This window comes from Balaenoptera musculus, chromosome 11, assembly GCF_009873245.2.
Source record: "Balaenoptera musculus isolate JJ_BM4_2016_0621 chromosome 11, mBalMus1.pri.v3, whole genome shotgun sequence".
Taxonomy (NCBI): Eukaryota; Metazoa; Chordata; class Mammalia; order Artiodactyla; family Balaenopteridae; genus Balaenoptera; species Balaenoptera musculus.
Genome location: NC_045795.1, coordinates 61,931,163 through 61,949,714, shown reverse-complemented (window position 1 = coordinate 61,949,714; position 18,552 = coordinate 61,931,163). Strand labels below are relative to the sequence as shown.

The 18,552-nt window shown below is 43.6% G+C and overlaps 1 protein-coding gene across 5 annotated transcripts in view; it reads right to left on the bottom strand.

The window, feature by feature from the left end:
* Positions 1-18,552, bottom strand: part of LARS2 (leucyl-tRNA synthetase 2, mitochondrial) — a 158,164-nt gene that overhangs the window by 77,373 nt on the left and 62,239 nt on the right. For 3 of the 5 annotated variants that reach the window (XM_036870000.1, XM_036870004.1, XM_036870001.1), the window contains exons 6-7: positions 18,044-18,133; positions 7,519-7,662 (exon numbers count right to left, since the gene is read on the bottom strand). The exons of 1 other annotated variant lie outside the window; for it this stretch is intronic. In XM_036870000.1, coding sequence (XP_036725895.1) covers positions 7,519-7,662; positions 18,044-18,133 — 234 coding nt within the window. The remainder of the gene's footprint in view (positions 1-7,518; positions 7,663-18,043; positions 18,134-18,552) is intronic. One more of the 5 variants, XM_036870002.1, reaches the window with a different exon arrangement.

Here is an 18,552-nt window from a genome sequence, read left to right as displayed (position 1 = left end):
GCTTTCCTAGCCTTGGGGGCCTGAGTTATAAAGAGAGGAATGGGATCAGGCGGTAATTTCCAGGGACACCTCAAGCTGGCCATCAGCCCCCCTGGGGAGCAGGAGGAGGGCAGGATGTGGGCTGCTTAAAATAAAGCAACACCTCATCCCTTCGTTTTTAGACATCATACTGACTTTGTAATTTCCGGCAGCAGTAAAGGCAGGCACAAGGGGGTTTTTTGTCGGCTTTTATGTTTTTCAGATCAGGACAGTGATTAGAAAGCACAGGAGACTGAGCCTAATGTCGGGGAGGCTGCACAATGTTCTCTCGGGTTTCTTCTAGTGTTAAAATCCAGATGACTCCCTAAGCTAAAGGAGTTCGTTGGTGACACTCACTAGCCCTCCCGAGCACAACCAGGGACTGCCCCCAACAAGGTGCTAATCAATCTCTTTCCTCCCACGGAGTCCAGGCTAACACCTTGAGAAAGAAGGTGGCCTTTACACTCCTAAAGGACCTGGCTGGGAGCTCAGAAAGGCTGCTAGGGGTTTAAGAGCAAGACATAATGTTTACTTTGTTCATTTTTTTTCCTAATCAAATTTATAATTTATTTCATTGTCAATACACAATAGGAAATATATTATTATGTATTTCTCCCATTTTCCCCTTGCAATCATTCCATCTTGAAACAAAAAAAACCAAAGGAAACCTTCCTGCCTGCAGAGTATGTGTGCCAAGCTGGAAACTGTGCGTCTCCTTCCTTCAGAAGTTCTCGTTCATTCTCACACACTCTGGAGTGGGTGTGCAGGCAGGGCTGTCTTCAGTTCCCTGATGGGAGGGACAGGGTGTGGGCACGAACTCAGGGGTGAGGAAATAAGGCGGCCCTAGAGACCTGACCTAATAGAGGCCACATACAGATGTGATCAGGCATTGATGGGGGACATTCCCGAGACAGGCAGGAAGGCACTGCATTTAGGGGACAGGAAATCTCATTGCCTGTTCTGTCATGAAATACCATGGTTTCCAAATCCAGAGCTGGAACCCAGCCCTGCACCAACTCTGATGAGCTCTTCCAGGCAGAAGTTATCCCTAAGGCCTGCTCAGAGCCAGCCGGCGGCCTTCTCCCAGCAGTCTCACCTTCAGCCCCAGCTGACATTGAGGAGCCTGTCTCCTTGGCTGGGGCTGTGGGCCGGGATGGAGGCTGGCGTACAAGTCTCCTGATACACCCCAGGCAGCCTCTCGCTCGCCTGCAAAGTGCCGGGGACTGTCAGCCTCAAATCATCTACTTTCCTTTCGCCTCTGGTCCCCTCCCACCCCCGCCCCCAGAAGGACTTCACCGCGCCCCTTGGCACCAGCCAACGATCACCCTGAGGAGGACTGAGAGGATAGGACGGAAAGTGAAGAGTAGCGTTCGGCTCATGGTTTAGAAGAGAAAGGATCCTGGAGAGGCAGGTTAAACAGAGAACAGCAGGAAGTATTATGTAAGAAGGAGCAGAATTTAACAATTAATTAGCTCTGTGAGACAGGGAGTCAAAACCAGATCCTGGGGATGGGAGCAGACTCTGCTGCTTCCAAAAGAAGACCCAGCCGGGGCCTGGGGGAGAACTCTGGCAGGGAGCTGGCTCTGAGGCTGCATCTGAGCGCTGGTCTGAGTCCCGGGGTCCAGAGCCATATGGGCTCTGCCCCCCCTACCAAGCAGGAGCTGATAAACTGCTTTTTACAAGGAGGGGGTGAACGCAGTAACAGCTTTAAAGCCACTGGGCTTAACCCTAACCCTCACAGTAGATACACCTCAGCATCAGCGTTGTTAAATCTGGCCCTGGTCTCGATCCTCAAGGCTTTTTATCCCAACCGCCCTGCAGAGAAGCTGATAGTTCGTTAAACGTTTCTCACTTGCTCCTCTTGGTTCTCAGAAACTTTGCTTCCTCTGCCAACATCTAATCTGTGCACAGGCCCACCGTGTGAAGGGCCAGGCTGAACACACAGCAGGCGACACTGGGGCCAAGGGTCTTTTTGGGGGGACAAGGTGGGGTCAAGTCGCCAAACCTCACTGATCAATCCCTTTGCAAAGTTTTCTGAGGGCACAGGAGGACTTGCATGCCATTACAAGGAGGCGCTTCCTGGCACTATCTCTGTTCTGGGGCTGGGAGAGGACCTAAGGGTAGAAGCAGAAAGCCAGGCGACAGCCCACTTTCCAGGAGACGGCCAAATGCTTTCACAGGGAACTCAAGGCCTCAGGATTAGAACAAGGGTGCCCAAGGGTCCCCATTTCAGAGTGCAGGGGACTCTTAAGCAGCCAGAGGCACCCAGGGGACTAGACCCTTATACCGCTGCTCCTCCGGGGCTGTCCTTCGGCTCCAGCCTCCTCCTCCACCTCCCCAAAGAGCTCCTGTCATAAGCCTCATTCCCTTCCCTCATCTCCTTGGCTCTCCAACTCCAGAGTTTCACTCTTTGCAGGGTCCAACAAGACCAGTGCGTTCTGGTAAAGGCATCTCTACTTTACCCACAAGTGCAACATGAAACCAAGATGAGAGGCACAGAGGGCGCAGGGAAATGGGTGGCTTATTACCTCCCATCCTCCCTGATTTCATAAGGGCTCACTGTTGCCCATCTGCTTCTTGCCAGCAGAAATTCTACTTGGAAATACTTGTGAAGCGTGAAGTTTCCTGCATGTCTGGGAGGCAACAGAACGCTCCCTTATATATTCTGCACTTCCCATCTTTCATCACCATCTTGTGATACCTCCTCAGACCACTGGGTAGAGCTGGGGCTTTTCCTCGCCTCCCCTGCACTCTCCTGCAATGTGATGTTGATCCCAAGGGCTGTGACCTCTCATGTCTGCGAATGTCTCCTGCACTAGCCTCCAAGCTCCCAAAGAGCAGGGACCTCAGCTTTTCTCACCTGTATTCTTAGCACCTAGGCAAGAATACAGCTGGGGAGAGAAAGAATGAATTCAGGCTACCTGAGAAGTGGCACAGACTGCCAGTTAAGAGCTCAAGCACCTGGATTTGAATCTCAGCGCTGTTACTTATGACCAGTGTGAGCCTCAGTTTCCTCATCAGTAAAACAGGGATAACAGGCGTATCTACCCTCCAAAGAATAATGTGAAGGTTCAGTAAGATGGTGTAAGTAAAAGCCTGAGAACTGATCAGATCAGGGGCAAGCAGATAGGAAGTGGGAGGCGATCACAGACTTGGTTCACATTCTAGCAGTTGCTGGGTAACTCCTGGAAACTTAGAAAACATAAGCACCAATTTGGTGTGGGCACTGACTAAGCACCATCAGGGCATGATTATGTCCATCTTAACGCCAAAGAGGAGTCCATGTATAATGTCCCAGCAGCTGAGGGCCTGTGAGAAGTCAGCCTCTGGGGGCTACAGGAAGCCGCACAGAAAACGAAACCACAAATCTATCAGAAAAGTTCAAACGGGAAGCTGTCTATTTGTCTCGCCTTCCAATTGTCACCCTGTTGTCAGGAGCTGAAGTGTTCGTTCTACCCGGCTCTGAATCCCTCTTGCTTTCTGTATGTAAGTCTCCAATCCGCCCTCCTCCCCTTGCTCTCACCTCGTGGTGCTGCCCACAAGAATCCTCCCACACATCTCTGCCAAGACTAATTCATTTTCTTCAGATACTCCTACTGCCAGTTTTCTTTTTCACAGAACGAGTGGCTGACATCACTTTTAATGTTTCATAAAGCAAAGCAAACAATCCTAGGAAGACTGGGTGGGGGGTAAAGGGAGGAAAATCAAATATGTCACAGAACAGCCTTAATAAAGGATTTTTATATTTCAGGGTTCCCTGTAATTTTTACATCAGGCATCGTCTTTATAATTTGGAAGTCAAGTGAATGAAAGGAGGGCTCCTTCACAGCCATGCTCCCAAGCAGACCACCAGCTGTACCTCACAGAGGCAGCCCTCAGAGCTGCAAAACTAGATGTAAATACAGAGCTCTAAAGATAACTGTGGCAGGCACAGCTCACCGGCCATCCCAGCACCCATTCCCCATCCCCTACCCCCAACCATCTTGACTATAGAAGCTAAAAAGCCTGAGCCTGCTTTCCTAGTCTTCCTTGAAGCTGGGTGTAGTCACATGACACAACCGGGGCTAACAGAACATCAGTGGAAATTGGTTGTGGGTTTGTGGGAAAGTTCTTGCATTCTAGTCACTCACACTGCCTCTTTTGCTTCTTTCTGTCTTGAATGGAAGCGTGATGTCTGATCTGCAGCAGCCATCTTGCAACCATGAGTGATAGGCAGGAAGGAAAGGTCATGAGAATCACAGAAATGCCAACTCAGAGCCCTCTCCCAGTTTGGTCTCAGCAACTGGGACTTCTTGTGTGGGAAGTAACCGCCCATCTGTTAAGCTACTGTAACTTGGGTTTTTATTTACTTGCAGCTAAAAGCATTGTTGACTCAATATCTCATCCTTATCTAAATAGGACCTCATCACTAACTCAACACTATTACTGTCATACCAGGTTTTAAAGTAGATGTCCTATCTCATTTGATCTTCTTTGAAGTTTTGGACCCATTTATCCAAGCATCATTTATTTCTACATCTCTACTCAAATGACTCATGGCCACTGCAAACTCAAAAGGGTCAGGACTATATCTCTTCCAGGACTCCCTATCCCAGTGAGTAGCTTAATCATTCACTTCGTGTCCAAGTCAGGGTCTTTCTTGATGACATCATCTCCTACACACTCTCATTCATTATCACCAAGTTCTATAGATTTCACCATCTGAATATTTTTCTAACCTACCCTTCTCTTTCCACTACCATCTAAGTTATGCATGCCTGGACCATTGCAATAACCTCCTAACTAGTCTCTCTGCACCACACTTGCCCTTTCCACAGTGAATTTATAAAAGCACAAATCTGACCATGTCATTCCCTTCCTTAGAATCCTTTAATGGCTTCTCAGGGCCCCCATGATAAAGTACATATTTCTTAAGGCCTAAAAGGCATTGGCTGATCTTGGCCCCTAACCACCTATTCAGGTTCTCCAGCCCTATCTTGAGTTTCTCCTCTTGGCTCTCTTAGTTTCAGGTATACCGTCATTATTTCAGCTTCTCAAACTTGTCATATCCGTTTCTGTTTTAGGGCTACCACTTGTTATGTCCTCTGTGTGGGGGAATGGGGTTCCCCTATAGCTTTATGGCCTACTTAACCCTTACTCATCCCTCTGCAGCTCAAACAATAAATTTTCCATTTAGAAGTTGCACTTTCTGTTCTAGATTTCCAGTTTTTTTAAAAAAAAAGTTTCCGTTTCTCTTCAGAGATTCCCCTGTCCACTCATTATGACCATCTTTTCCTTTAAGTTCCATTATCTCAGTATCTATTTCTATTGGGCTGACTCCATTCCCGCCCCCCCCCCTTTATTATGAGTCACAATTTCCTGATTCTTTGCAAGTCTAGTAATTTTTTTTATTATATGTTAGACATTGCAGATGAAACCAACCTTGCAGAAAGTCTGGATTATGTTGTTTCCTTTTAAAGGTGTTGAGTTTTGTTCTGAAAGTTCCTTTTGAAACTGTCAGGCTTACTTTTATTTTTAATTAAGGTGAGTCTATTTTAATTTTGTCCTTGGTCCTAGGGTGTCATCCACACTTGTAATATATAGTCTTTCTGAGGTCTCAACTGCGTACTTTTGGCTGAGCCATAACTCCAAGGTTTCAGAGCACTGTGCAGCCCCCTGGTATCTCTGTTCTCCTCTCAGTCTCATAGTAATCATTTTCTATTAGGCCTTATGAAGTCTTGCTTTGTGCATGTGCAGCCCTCAGCCAAGGACCTGCAGTGAACATGGATTTCTGCCCATCCCTACCTCCCATGCCACCCCCTCTTCTCCTGATTTTCAGGGCAAACCAAGTGCTGACCTCCAAAGTCAGCTTTTTCAATAATTCTTCACTGGAGTTCAGAAAGAACCATGCAAGTCACCATGGTAACTAACCATTTCTGCTGAAGAGCTGAAAATTCACGGCTGACAGTTTAAAGAATAATGCCACTCAGTTAGGTTATTACATTTCCAATTAGAGGCAGAGGACAATTAGGTGGCCTTTCCACCAGTGCCTATTACAGAGTCATCTGACAGGTCCTCGAGGTGACCTGGCGTGCCTCCCAGTAATGCAGTCGACCCCAACTGTCAGCAAGTAGGGGCTCTCACTGCCTGGGATGTTATAGAAAGCAATGTCCTCAGCTTTCTTCTTCTTATTCAGTCTCTCAATACTACTAGTGTGCTTAAAAGGAGTAAGGCATTATGTTAACAAGTTCTAATTAGTAGTTTTCCAAATCCATATGCTACATTCTGAATAAATTAAAAAGGGAAAACAGTCTCATTTAAGACATGTCTTTTGAGTGAGAGAACTAGAGGTCATATAACCATATGGCATTGGTATGGTGAGCTGGTGTACTACAGTTCTAATTCAGCAAAGTTTTGTAGTGATCAGAGGTTATTTATAACTTGTGCTTTCTTTGCATATAAGAAGTGCAGTATTGGATCTGACCCAAAGTCCATTTCAGTCCAGTACCCTCTCTGTGATGGAGCAACCCATGGGCTACTATGGAAAGGTACAACTATCCTTTTTATGGTGACTACCCCAGGGTAAGAACTACCATGACATACCATCAGTAGCCCTTCATGATGCCTTTACCTTTTCAGATCCTGCTTACTTCCTGTCTTATGCTAATACAGAGATTATCAAATTGCCATGGAAAATGCCCCTGATTTGCTCTAACCACTTTATTCTGGAGTTTCAGGGAGTGATCACTCAATTCCATATCCTGAAACATGGTAGGCTCAAAGAATACCTTGCACAGAATGGTTCTGGCATACCCAGAACAAGTTATTTTGCCTAGGCTATTGGTGATTTAGTAAGCAAGCTCCCCCTTTCAATGGTTGGGTTTGCCTTGAATTCCTGAAAACATAAAAAGCCAGAGGCACCTTAAAGACCACTTGGTCACACTCTCTCCTTTTATTGATGAGGAAACTGAGGTGCAGGGACTTGCATCAGTTTACACTATTAATCAGAGACACAACAAGAGTTGAAGTCCAAAGCTTTGGTTTCTGGCTTAGTTCACTTTCACCCTGGCCTTCCCTCATGGAGACTGGCCATCTCTTCACTCCTTTTAGATGGTCTTCTCTGGACCCTCTGAAATGTCATTCTGTCTTTCTGGAGGTCTTACTAGAACTGCACAGGTGAAGATACTTTCTTCCTTTCTGGCTTTATTGTTGATATAATTGCAGATGAAGATGAATGTTTTTTGGCCTCTATGGCAGTACAATGATTTGTTGAAAGGTCAGAAAACAATGGCCTACAATGACCTCCAGGTGCTATTCTTGATTTCCAACTGAAAGACCCAAATCCATCACCCTCTACGTGAGTGACCCTGAGGTTCATGTGCTTCCTGTCTGCACACCCATGGCTCTAACAGCTCTAACTAGAGTTCACCCCCAACAGTGAGGCTCTCCAATACCGAGCAGACCTTGGTGTTGCCTGCCAACACGTACGCATTACTGGGGAGCCTCCAGGCTGACGCTCACCTTTGCATAAGCAGTTGTCTTAATAAACCACTGTCTGAGGTACTTCTGTTCCACCTTTGCTCCAGAACGCCACGAACAGCCATGTTCATCCACCTGCTCATTGGCAAGCACTGTTTGATCCACTGGGTCCCAGTTAACCAAGGCCTGTTATAATTCGTGAAACAAAATGATGCAATCTGGTAAGTATACCGAATAGGATCATATTGAGGTTCCTTACATGTGAGAGGGTCTGCAAAGGCAGTATCTCTGCTCTGAGACTTGAGGGCATCTCCTTGAAGCATCACTTGGCAAGGAAGCCACTAGCAAGCTGTAAAAAAAAGAATGTGAACTGCCTCTGTGCTTTCATTTTATTAGAATAGGCTTGGGAAGGGAGGCTCTAAGTATGTGTCTTCAAGTTTGGAATCTGTTTGTATGAACGGATGGACTTGCAGATTGGAAATTTTAGTAAACAGAGGAAAAGAAGAAAAAATGGTACCTAGAACTTAGCAGAATTGGGTTATTTTAGGGGAAAAAAATGTATTTATTTTAATGTAAATAGCTAACACTTACCGAGAGATTACCATGTGCCAGATGCTGTGCTAAGTGCTTTCCTAAGGTTGGCTCTTCTAATCCTCACAACAACATTTTGAGGTAAGAATATTATTATCCCCATATTGCAGAGGAGGAAGTTAAGGAACAGAGAGATTAAATAACTTGCCTAAGGTCACACAGTAAGTAAGTGGCAGAGATAGCAAGGTAGGAACTCAGGTCTCTAGGAACTGTAAACATTTTTGCAATTTTTTAAAACTTCTGTTTAAATTAAGGTACAACATACATAGAGTAATGTGGATAAATCTTAAGTGTACAGCTCAATCAATTTCTACCATCACTCATACCAAGACACAGAACATTCCCAGCAACCCAGAAAATTCTGTCGTGCCTTCTCCCAATCAACATCTGCCCCCCAAAAAGGTAACAATATTCTGAGATCTATCTCCATAGATTTCTTTGGCTGATAGAACCTGTAGTCTTAACCATGATGAAGTTTCTCTCCATAAAGTTCTAATTCGTTTCTATTTTCATTTAAAATACCTCTGTCATCTACATCCACTCCTTTATGACATTTAGGTACAACTGAGTACAAAGAAGGCAATGAGTACAGAGACATGTTTAGGCAGTAAAATACACATTGTTTTTTAAGATTTTAATAAGCAATTTTAATAAGAGATTGTGCTGAATGTTGCCAATTTGCCCATCCAAATCCTCTTTCTACCCTGTTCTGTACCCCAGGAAGCTGTCCCCTGTGCCTACATTAACCAGGACCCTTGCCCTCTGGCTGGCCAATGAGAGGCACCCTGGCTTCCTCCCAGCTGGGCCACGGCCCCCGTTGGGCGGGCCTCTCCTACTGCTCCAGCTACTGCTCTCCCAGTTCCAGTAACGGCTCCCGATGTCGCCCCTGTCGCCTGGGGTGGGCAAAAGCTTCCTTCTGTTCCCAGTGCCAGGTGCTTGACCATCCCTTGTGGGTTTCCCTGAACTCTGCACAGAAAGTCTTTTTTCTTTTTCTTTTTTTTTGATGTGGACCATTTTTTTTTTTAAGTCTTTATTGAATTTGTTACAATATTGCTTCTGTTTTATGTTCTGGTTTTTTGGCCGCGAGCCATGTGGGATCTTAGCTGCCCAACCAGGGATCGAACCTGCACCCCCTGCACTGGAAGGCAAAGTCTTAACCACTGGACCGCCAGGGAAGTCCCAGAGACAGTATTTTCATTACATTTTCTTCAATGACTGCTTTCGGGTAGGCCCTCTTTTTCCTGCTGGGACCCTGACTGATTCAGAGACATATCTAAAAATTACATAAAAAGTAGGAGTGGAGGAGAGACTAACCCATCTATGGGTTGTGATTTTACAACTAAAAAGTAGTACATCCACTGAAAAACTTAAGCCTGTGAAGCCTAGAGTCGGAATGGGAAAGACATGCATTGAATGATTTTCTCCCCTGATTCTAGGGCCCCCCAAATCCTTGAATCCATAAATAGAGATAGACAAAATATAGGACAAATTACCTTAGACCTAAAAACTTGAGGTGAATAAACCAAGGGTGACTTACTTATCTATTATCATTGCCCATATTAGGGGTTAGGGGGAAGGACACCACTTAAAAGATAAAAAGAAAGAGCCAAGTATTGTTTAGTAACAAGGACAGCTCCTTCAAAGGCACCCCGCCCCCCAAAAAAACCCCATGTACAACTAAAATGGTATAAAGTATGAAAGGGAGGGAAAAAAGCCCTATATGCCTTCACCTCTGTCTCCTGCCCCCTGCAGGTGACACGGAGAAGCAAACACTCAGCACTGCAGATTGCAAAAACAAATAGGACTTTATTTTCTTATCAACATTCCCACATGGCCTGGCATCTCTCAGACTCCGGGTTACAAAATGCAATAAAACCCTGGTAATGAACGAAAGACAAATAAAAGCAAAACACAAAAGCAATCTTTCCCGGATGAAAGTCTTGGGGGTGGGGGAGATGAGGAAAAACACAAAAGGAAAGTCTCAAATCAAAGATGCATCCTTGTGAGAACCCACTCTCTGTTCTTCCCAGGACTGCGATCCACCTCAAGCACAGAGTTTCAGGGTTTAGACTCAGCCTTTCTGCTGGCGGTAAACCCATGGGTGGTCAAAATGTAGGGCCTGTGGGGTCCAGGGTGCACAGCACCTGTGGCCTCTTGAAGTCCTGGAGTTGCTTCCCAAATACCTTTCTCTGGGTCTCCTCTCTTATGTAATGGTATCTATCCTACAGCTTCCCCTCAAGCCACAGTCTGTCTTCTCTCATCTGGCATTCTTGGGTTTTCACATTTTGAACACTTACTTTGATAGATGCCCTGATTTTTAAGCAAGCACAGTCTTGCTACATAGAATATAGTTTCTGGACAACTTCACTGACTGTAGTCACTACGGTGGTTGATTATGGTCTCTATCACCTCCTGAAGCCAACTCCATGCTCCTTATAGTTAACTAGTCTTATTAGTAAAATACAGCCTATCTCTGTATTTTGAAATCAACTTTAAATCAATACTGAAATCATTAAAACACCTGCAGAAACACTGGACTCTAGTCGATTTTGCCCACTGCTTCCCTCACACAAGTTATCTGGCAACATCACAGAATGAGCCATCCCAAATAAGAGAACTTCCCCAGGTGATCAAGGGTTAAACACTAAGATTAACATTTTTTTTTTATTTGAGTGATTTGTGGGAAACTTTCAGAAAGCATTTTAGAAATGCACATCACAACACGATTCTAAACAAGAATCGGCCATGTTCACAGGGTCAGTTTTGCACAGTGACTGTGGGTGCTGCATCATTTTTGCCTCCTCCCCCTCCCCTTCTTGGCTGTTAGGCTCTTGGAGGTGTGGGTGACTATGGGGTCCATTGGGGATTCTCAAGGCAATTTCATCCTGATTTTGACTTTATCAGTGCTCCTCTCTGCGACACAGCAGCTGTGGTGCCTATTGCCCAGCAGGCTTCCTATTCCAAACCTCATCCTTTCTCATCTCATCCTCCTCTTCCCCTGGATCCTCCTTCCCCTCGCCTCCCTGGCCCTCACCCATTTCACAGGGTGCCAGTCCCAACTAGAGCACATCCTCCATTAGTATGCTTTTGTCTCCTGGCCAAGGCATCACTCTTCAGGCCTTTGGCTGCTCTCCATCATTTCCCTTGCTTCTTTCTCCTCAAGCTCTGCTTTTATATGACTGAAGACGGTTTTTTGAGTATCCTGTCATGTAGCTTCACGTTCCAGAAGGCTGGTAAAATATATGTTTTAGGGTATTGATTTTCTCAGGGTCTATTAGCTTTTTTCTCCACAAAGCGTGTTTAATTAAGGAACACCATATAGATCTTATTAAAGGATCTAATTCTCAAAATTGATTTTGCCCCATTCCATCTAGAATGGGCCTGAATTTGGACTCAGTCCAGAATGGGGGGTGGAAGGTTCCCAAGGCCAGTTTATTTGTTACTTGCCACCACCTTCCAAAGCCACCAGGGGGCAGACTGAGAGAGGCTGCCTGTCTGTGCACCATGTTTCTTTAAGTAGCTTAGGTGGGTGAATTAGCACAATAAGCAGCTGCCGCTGAAATCATGAAGACAACCAAAGACAAACTCATAAATTAGGTGGCACTCCACAGGTCTCTAGAATGTCCAAGTGGAACACAGCATCATTCTCTCTACTAGCTACATCCACAGAATAATTTTTTTTTTAAACCAGAGAGGTGAAATTAATGTTCTCCCAAGAAGAGGTCTCTATATTCATATTTTTGGCTGAAAATATTTTGTTCTGTGAGAGCAAGAAGAGATTCCCTTTTGCACGGAAAATAAACATTCTGATGGACAGTGCTTGTTAAGAACAAGATTTAAAGACTCCGGTTCTGTTTTGTAATGCTCTGCTAAAATACTTTCCCTGAATGTCCATTTATACAGCTTGTAGCAGAACTGAATTTAAGAATTAAGGCTATCTTCTTTTAAAAAAAGTAAGTTATGACAATGCCATTAGAGGAAAAGTATTAATATGTGAGTTATTTTTTGCCAAATATGCTTTACAAAGTATGCTATATGCAGTCTTTCTAAAGTAAATTAACTTTCTAATGTTAATTTCAAGTTTATATTTTGAAATAAACCCCAGGAATAGAATGTTAACTGATATCGATATGTTTTATTTTTATTTATTAATTTAAAAAATTTGTTAATTAATTAATTTATTTTTGGCTGTGTTGGGTCTTAGTTGCCGCACGCGGGGTCTTCTGTTGCAGCGCGCAGGCTCTTCGTTGTGGTGCACAAGCTCTCTAGTTGTGGCGCGCGGGGCTTAGTTGCCCCGTGGCGTGTGGGATCTTAGTTCCCAGAGCAGGGATCAAACCTGCGTCCCTGCATGGAAGGAGGATTTAACCACTGGACCACGAGGGAAGTCCCAATATGTTTTATGTTTTAAAGCCAATTTGAAAATGGCTATCCAATAAAAGGAGATCTACCTGGAAAAAATACTTTGGATTAGAGCTAACTCTGATCTTCAAACAATGTACCAATTGTGCACGTTTGCATTCTACTTATGATTTTTTTTCTTAAGATCATGTCATTTAATAGTGACTTTTAAACATTAATACACCAAAAACATTTAAGTCAATGTTAGCAAGTTTTAGTTAGCAATAAGAACATTATCTTTCTAAATGAAAATCCATGAAATAATCTACATTGTTTTTCTGTGATACCTTCCCATGGACAGCCTGCCTTAGAATTAGCCAGGAAGCTTCAGGATTTTTTTTTTTTTTTTTTTTTGGCTGCATTGGGTCTTTGTTGCTGCATGCGGGCTTTCTCTAGTTGTGGTGAGCGGGGGCTACTACTCTTCATTGCAGTGCGCGGGCTCACTGCGGTGGCTTCTCTTGTTGTGGAGCATGGGCTCTAGGCACGCAGGCTTCAGTAGTTGTGGCACACGGGCTCAGTAGTTGTGGCTCACAGGCTCTAGAGGGCAGGCTCAGTAGTTGTGGTGCACAGGCTTAATTGCTCTAAGGCATGTGGGATCTTCCCAGACCAGGGCTTGAACCTGTGTCCCCTGCATTGGCAGGTGGATTCTTAACCACTGCACCACCAGGGAAGTCCCTTCAGGATTTTTTTAACTTTCTATTTTTCCAATTTAAATATCATAATGACTCCAGGTACCTGCAGGCATGCACAGACAGGCACTTATTAAGCACATACTCTGTGCCAGGCACCATCCCAGGCTCTCTACAAGCATTCATCTGTTTTACCCTTGTAACACCCTATGAAGTGGGGAGAAGAGGGTGGTAGGCAGAACAACTGCACCCCAAAGATGTCCACATCCTATGTCATCCAGAATCCAGATGCCCATGTCACTTGCAACCAGTGAATATGTTACCTACATGGTAAAAGGGTCTTTGAAGATATGATTAATAAAGGATTTCAAGATGGGGAGATTAACCTGGATTAACCAGATGGGCCCAAAGTAATGACAAAAGCTCTTATAAGAGAAAGAGTAAGGCAGAAGATTCAGAGTCTGAGAAGGAGAGGTGACGATGCAAGCACAGGTCAGAGAGATTTCAAGATGCTACGCTCTGGCTTTGAAGTTGGAGAGCAGTCCAAAGTCAATGACAGAAGCAGCCTCCAGAAGCTGGACAAGGCAGGGAAAGAGATTCTCCTCTAGCGCCTTCAGAATGAAGGCAGCTCTGCCAACATCTTGATTTTTATCCCAGTGAGACCTATTTCATGGACCTGTAAGACAATGAATCTGTGTTGTTTTAAGCGACCCAGTTGGTGGTAATTTGTTACAGCAGCAGCAACAGGAAAGGAATACAGTCTGTTCCCATGAGAGAAGTAGTCAGAGGGAAAACTGGACCAAATTCCCCAGGGGTATGCAGATTGTGAGGCGGGGGGGAGGAGTGTCACACTGACTTGGAAACAACTGGGGAGAAGAGAGACATCTGGAGCCAGTAGCATGGTCATCCTTGTGCAATGGGGGGCCCCAGAAACCCCTTCCATCATCAGAAAAGCTACTCAGCTCCTAAGATGCTGTCTGTGATTGGCTTTGGATCCAACCCAATAGTGATGAGATTAAGCTTCCTACTTGGGTTTGATGTGCTTAGAACTGAAGCAGCATGAACAAACCCGGGGTGTGGAGACAGAGAAGCAAGTGTCCTATGAAGAAATATTATAATAAACATTCAATATATCCAAAAAGTCAGCTTAACTATACAATAAATAGATACAAAAAAATCAAGTGTCTTGTAAAGGGATATTACGCAACCAAGGGCTCCATGCAAGAAATGTTTACACTATTACATTAACATGTCACATCATTTCATACCCCGTGCATATAAATAGTAACTATGCAACTGAGGATAGGTAACATTGGCTAATCTAATTGATGCTGTGTACAACTGCTTACACTCTTTAAAGAACTGTTCCCTATTTCCTGTGTTTTACCTGCAGGACGCCCTCTGCTTTGCTGTGGCTTTTTCATGTCTTATAACTTCAATTTTTGTTTGTCCTTCCTGCTATCACTTGGGATACACAATGTAGCTCACGATCTCTTACTCCCTCTGCCTGGACCCATGGGTGATTCCAGTGTGGAAACCCCTTTTGGGTATAATTATAATCCACCTGAGCAAGGGAGGCTCTTCTGGGAAGGTGTCTGCCAGGCTGCTAGATCAGCACCGAACCTGCTGATTAGAGTGGAAGTCTGATGATTTTCCCACCAATTCTCTTCCTACCCTTTTGCTTTTGGATATTGAATAATGCTGTAAGAAAAATTATCCAAAACTTAGAAACAGGCAAAAGGGATTGCTCCTTCAGTGTAGGCTGGGATTGGCTAGCAGACCCACATCCTCCAGGGATTATCTGATTCTCTAGGGATGTGTACCTTTGTTTGACTCCCTATTCACTATTGTTTAAGTTATTTTACAGCCCTCCTAGGTGAAAAGAAGAGGTTAACTTTTAGAAAACTCAGAGCTACACAAACGCTTTTTGTCTGAGAGTGATGCAAATGGCTCCCATGCAATGACAATGCAAATGATTTCTGTCTCACAGAAAAGATTGTCCCCAGAATTGTAGGACAGACATTAAGCAGTTTTGATTCTATTAGCAAATTCATTTCAGCACACCTGTGACCCTATAAACTGCCCTTCCTTGAACTCTCATTTGAACCAGTCTTAACATACAAATGGTTCTCTCACTAATTAATGAGTTGAATAAAATCCTTGACACATATTGATTTTATATTTGTATGGGAGTCATATTTTTAACTTCTGAAAATAATGCTTTAACAACACAAAAGGTCTGTTGCAGTCAGCACTTTGGACAGGTACTCGGTCTCTCACCACTCCTCACCTAACAGGGCTCTGGGCATAGGAACAGCTATGGTGTGTTAAGAAATTAAATTGACCCAGGAGGCTCTACAGTGATTAAACATCAGTATGACTCAGTTCCACAAAGTTCTCACTCTCAATTTATCCCAAATGTTAATGGGGATGGAATAGTCTCTTTAAAAAAACAAACATAACAACATAATATTTTAAACAACCAATATTTTAATAACCTTAATTTAAAGATGAGAGTGGGTTAGGAATTGTATATGCTGTACAATGGTTCTCACAGTGTGGTCCATAAACCTCTGGGGTCCCTGAGATCCCTGCAAGGGGTCTGCAGGTCAAAACTATTTTCATTTTAATAATAATGCATGGGTACAACATTCATTCAAAGTGTAAAATAGGCCAACACATTTTTAAATATCAGAGTACAAAAAGTTCATTGATATTTAGATTCAACATTGCAACTGACCTTTAAGAACCCACCACTTGTTGAGTTTTGGTGTAGTATCAAAGGAGAATATTCATAATTATCTGCAATGGTTATTAAAATACTTCTCCACTTTTAGTAGGTTCTGTTAATTAGTTCTTCTGGTATTTACTATTATAACTTTAAGTAATAAAATTGTACTACCTCAAGTTTCATATATTATCTTTATTATTTTTTTATTATAATTATCATTTTTGGCTGAGTTGGGTCTTCATTGTTGAGTGTGGGCTTTTTCTACCTGTGGCAAGCTGGGGGCTACTCTTCGTTGCGGTGCGCGGGCTTCTCATTGTGGTGGCTTCTCTTGTTACAGAGCATGGGCTCTAGGCGCATGGGCTTCAGTAGTTGTGGCACGTGGGCTCAGTAGTTGTGGCTCATGGGCTCTAGAGCGCAGGCTCAGTAATTGTGGCACACGGGCTTAGTTGCTCCACGGCACGTGGGATCTTCCCGGACCAGGGATTGAACCCATGTCCCCTGCATTGGCAGGCGGATTCTTTTTTTTTTTTTAAATAAGATTTAATTTTATTTATTTTTTTTGGCTGCATTAGGTCCTCGTTGCTGCGTGCAGGCTTTCTCTAGTTGTGGTGAGCAGGGGCTACTCTCTGTTGTGGTGTGAAGGCTTCTCCTTGCAGTGGCTTCTCTTGTTGCGAAGCATAGGCTCTAGGCGCACGGGCTTCAGTAGTTGTGGCACATGGGCTCAACAGTTGTGGCATGCGGGCTCTAGAGCGCAGGCTCAGTAGTTGTGGCACATGGGTTTAGTTGCTCCGCGGCATGTGGGATCTTCCCGGACCAGGGATCGAACCCATGTCCCCTGCATTGGCAGGTGGATTCTTAACCACTGTGCCACCAGGGAAGTCCCTGATATACTATCTTTAGACAGTTCTGCTGACCCTCTACCATGTAATATGAGATATTCAGCATGGTCATACAGCCTTCCTCCCACCTGACCCCTATTCTAGTTTTTGCTACCTTTGTTAACTTTAGCTTTAATAGCTACCTTTCAACTTAAAAAAAAAAAAATAGACATAAATCTCTAATTCTCCATCTATGACTCCTTGTTATGAAAGATGTAGGGATCATCTCACGCTTGCTTCTACTTCTCTTCCCCAATTTCACCTCCTGATTTTTGTTAGCTATATTATTTTTTATGTTGTCAAGGTTTAAGAAGGTTAAGGTTAAGGTTTGTTAAGGTTTGTGTTATTCTCATATTCTAAACTGAGCCTTCTATATGAGTCTCTATACTGATTGTAAAATGTTTTATATTTAAAACATAATGATATTATAAGTACTATTCTTTGCAAGACGAAGCAGTGTGATGTGACCCACAGAAAAGTAAATATAATTCTATGTCATTAAATCCCTCTGGTCAAAGGAGAACATCTCAAGTATAATGGTACAATGAGTTTTCTACTCGGTACTTCTGAATTTTCTAGACCAGTGCTATCTGGTACTTTTCTTATGTGGAAGCATATTCTGTTATGATGGGAATGTTTTATATCTCTGCTGTCCAACACTAGCTACCAGCACGTGAATGTGGCTAGTGTGACTGAGGACCTGAATTTTTAATATTATTTAATCTTATTTACTTTAAATTTAAATTTCAACAACCACATGCAGCTAATGGCTATCATCACACTGGACGGTGCAGTTCTAGGCCATGTGATGATACTCTTTCTCTCAACTCCCACCATCTAAGGCTTATCTACTATTACTGACCTCCTGTTTTAAGAAGCATTCCATTTCTTGGGAGGCCACTAGTGTGGGCACTGTGCTTGTTGTTCTTTAAATATTACCTCTCTCTTCCCAAGACCCGGCAAGGAAGATATTATCACCCATCAGCAGATGAGAAACCATGATTCCTAAAGGTTGTCACCAGCCGGCACACATCTGAGAGGTAGCTAGGATTTGAGAAACGTGTTCCTCCTAAGCCTCCTTGACTTCATTACAGACATTGTTATGTGCTGGGAATTCAAGGGTGAAAGAAGCTCAAGCCCTGTCCTGGAAGCACCAAAATAAGCCAGACAGTAGTTACTCTCTGGGCCTGCTGTGATTGATTTCATGAATGTGAGGTTGTGTTCATTTTCACTGTTACTGTGCAAACAGGGTTTATTTTATTCCTTATTTAACAATGATGTCTTCTAAGAAGATGGAGAAGGTTTATAGAATCTTAAAAGCATAGCTAACTTTAACTTACCTCTTTTTGATAGGCCAGTCCAGCTTCATAGAGTTTAATAAAGAGACACTGAGTCCATTTGTAGTAATCTGGTAAACATGTGGTTATTTCCTGCCAAAGAGGGGGAAAATCAGGTATAGGCCATTGTAAATATCCCCTCTCCCAACGTATGCATGAGCTTTGCAATTCAATTTTGAAAAGCAATCACACTGCAAAAATATTTATCAACCTATAATATTTTTACCAATTTGCAAAGTAAGGGAAGAAGCAATTTATTCTGGGAAGAGAGATGTTATTGAAAGCCACCCTCACCTTTCCCAGGGCATGTTTAATGATGAGAAACTCGACATAAGTCTTTTGCACAGCACCACCCGCCATGTATGGAAGTAATAGCTGAATTACATTGTACAAAATTGGGTACTCCCATTTTTGTCAGCATAAACATATTTGGGGGGCCAAAAAGCTAATTCATAAACGTAGTTCATTTTAGAAGCAATCACAAAATTCAAGAAGAATATTTGCCTGCTTTG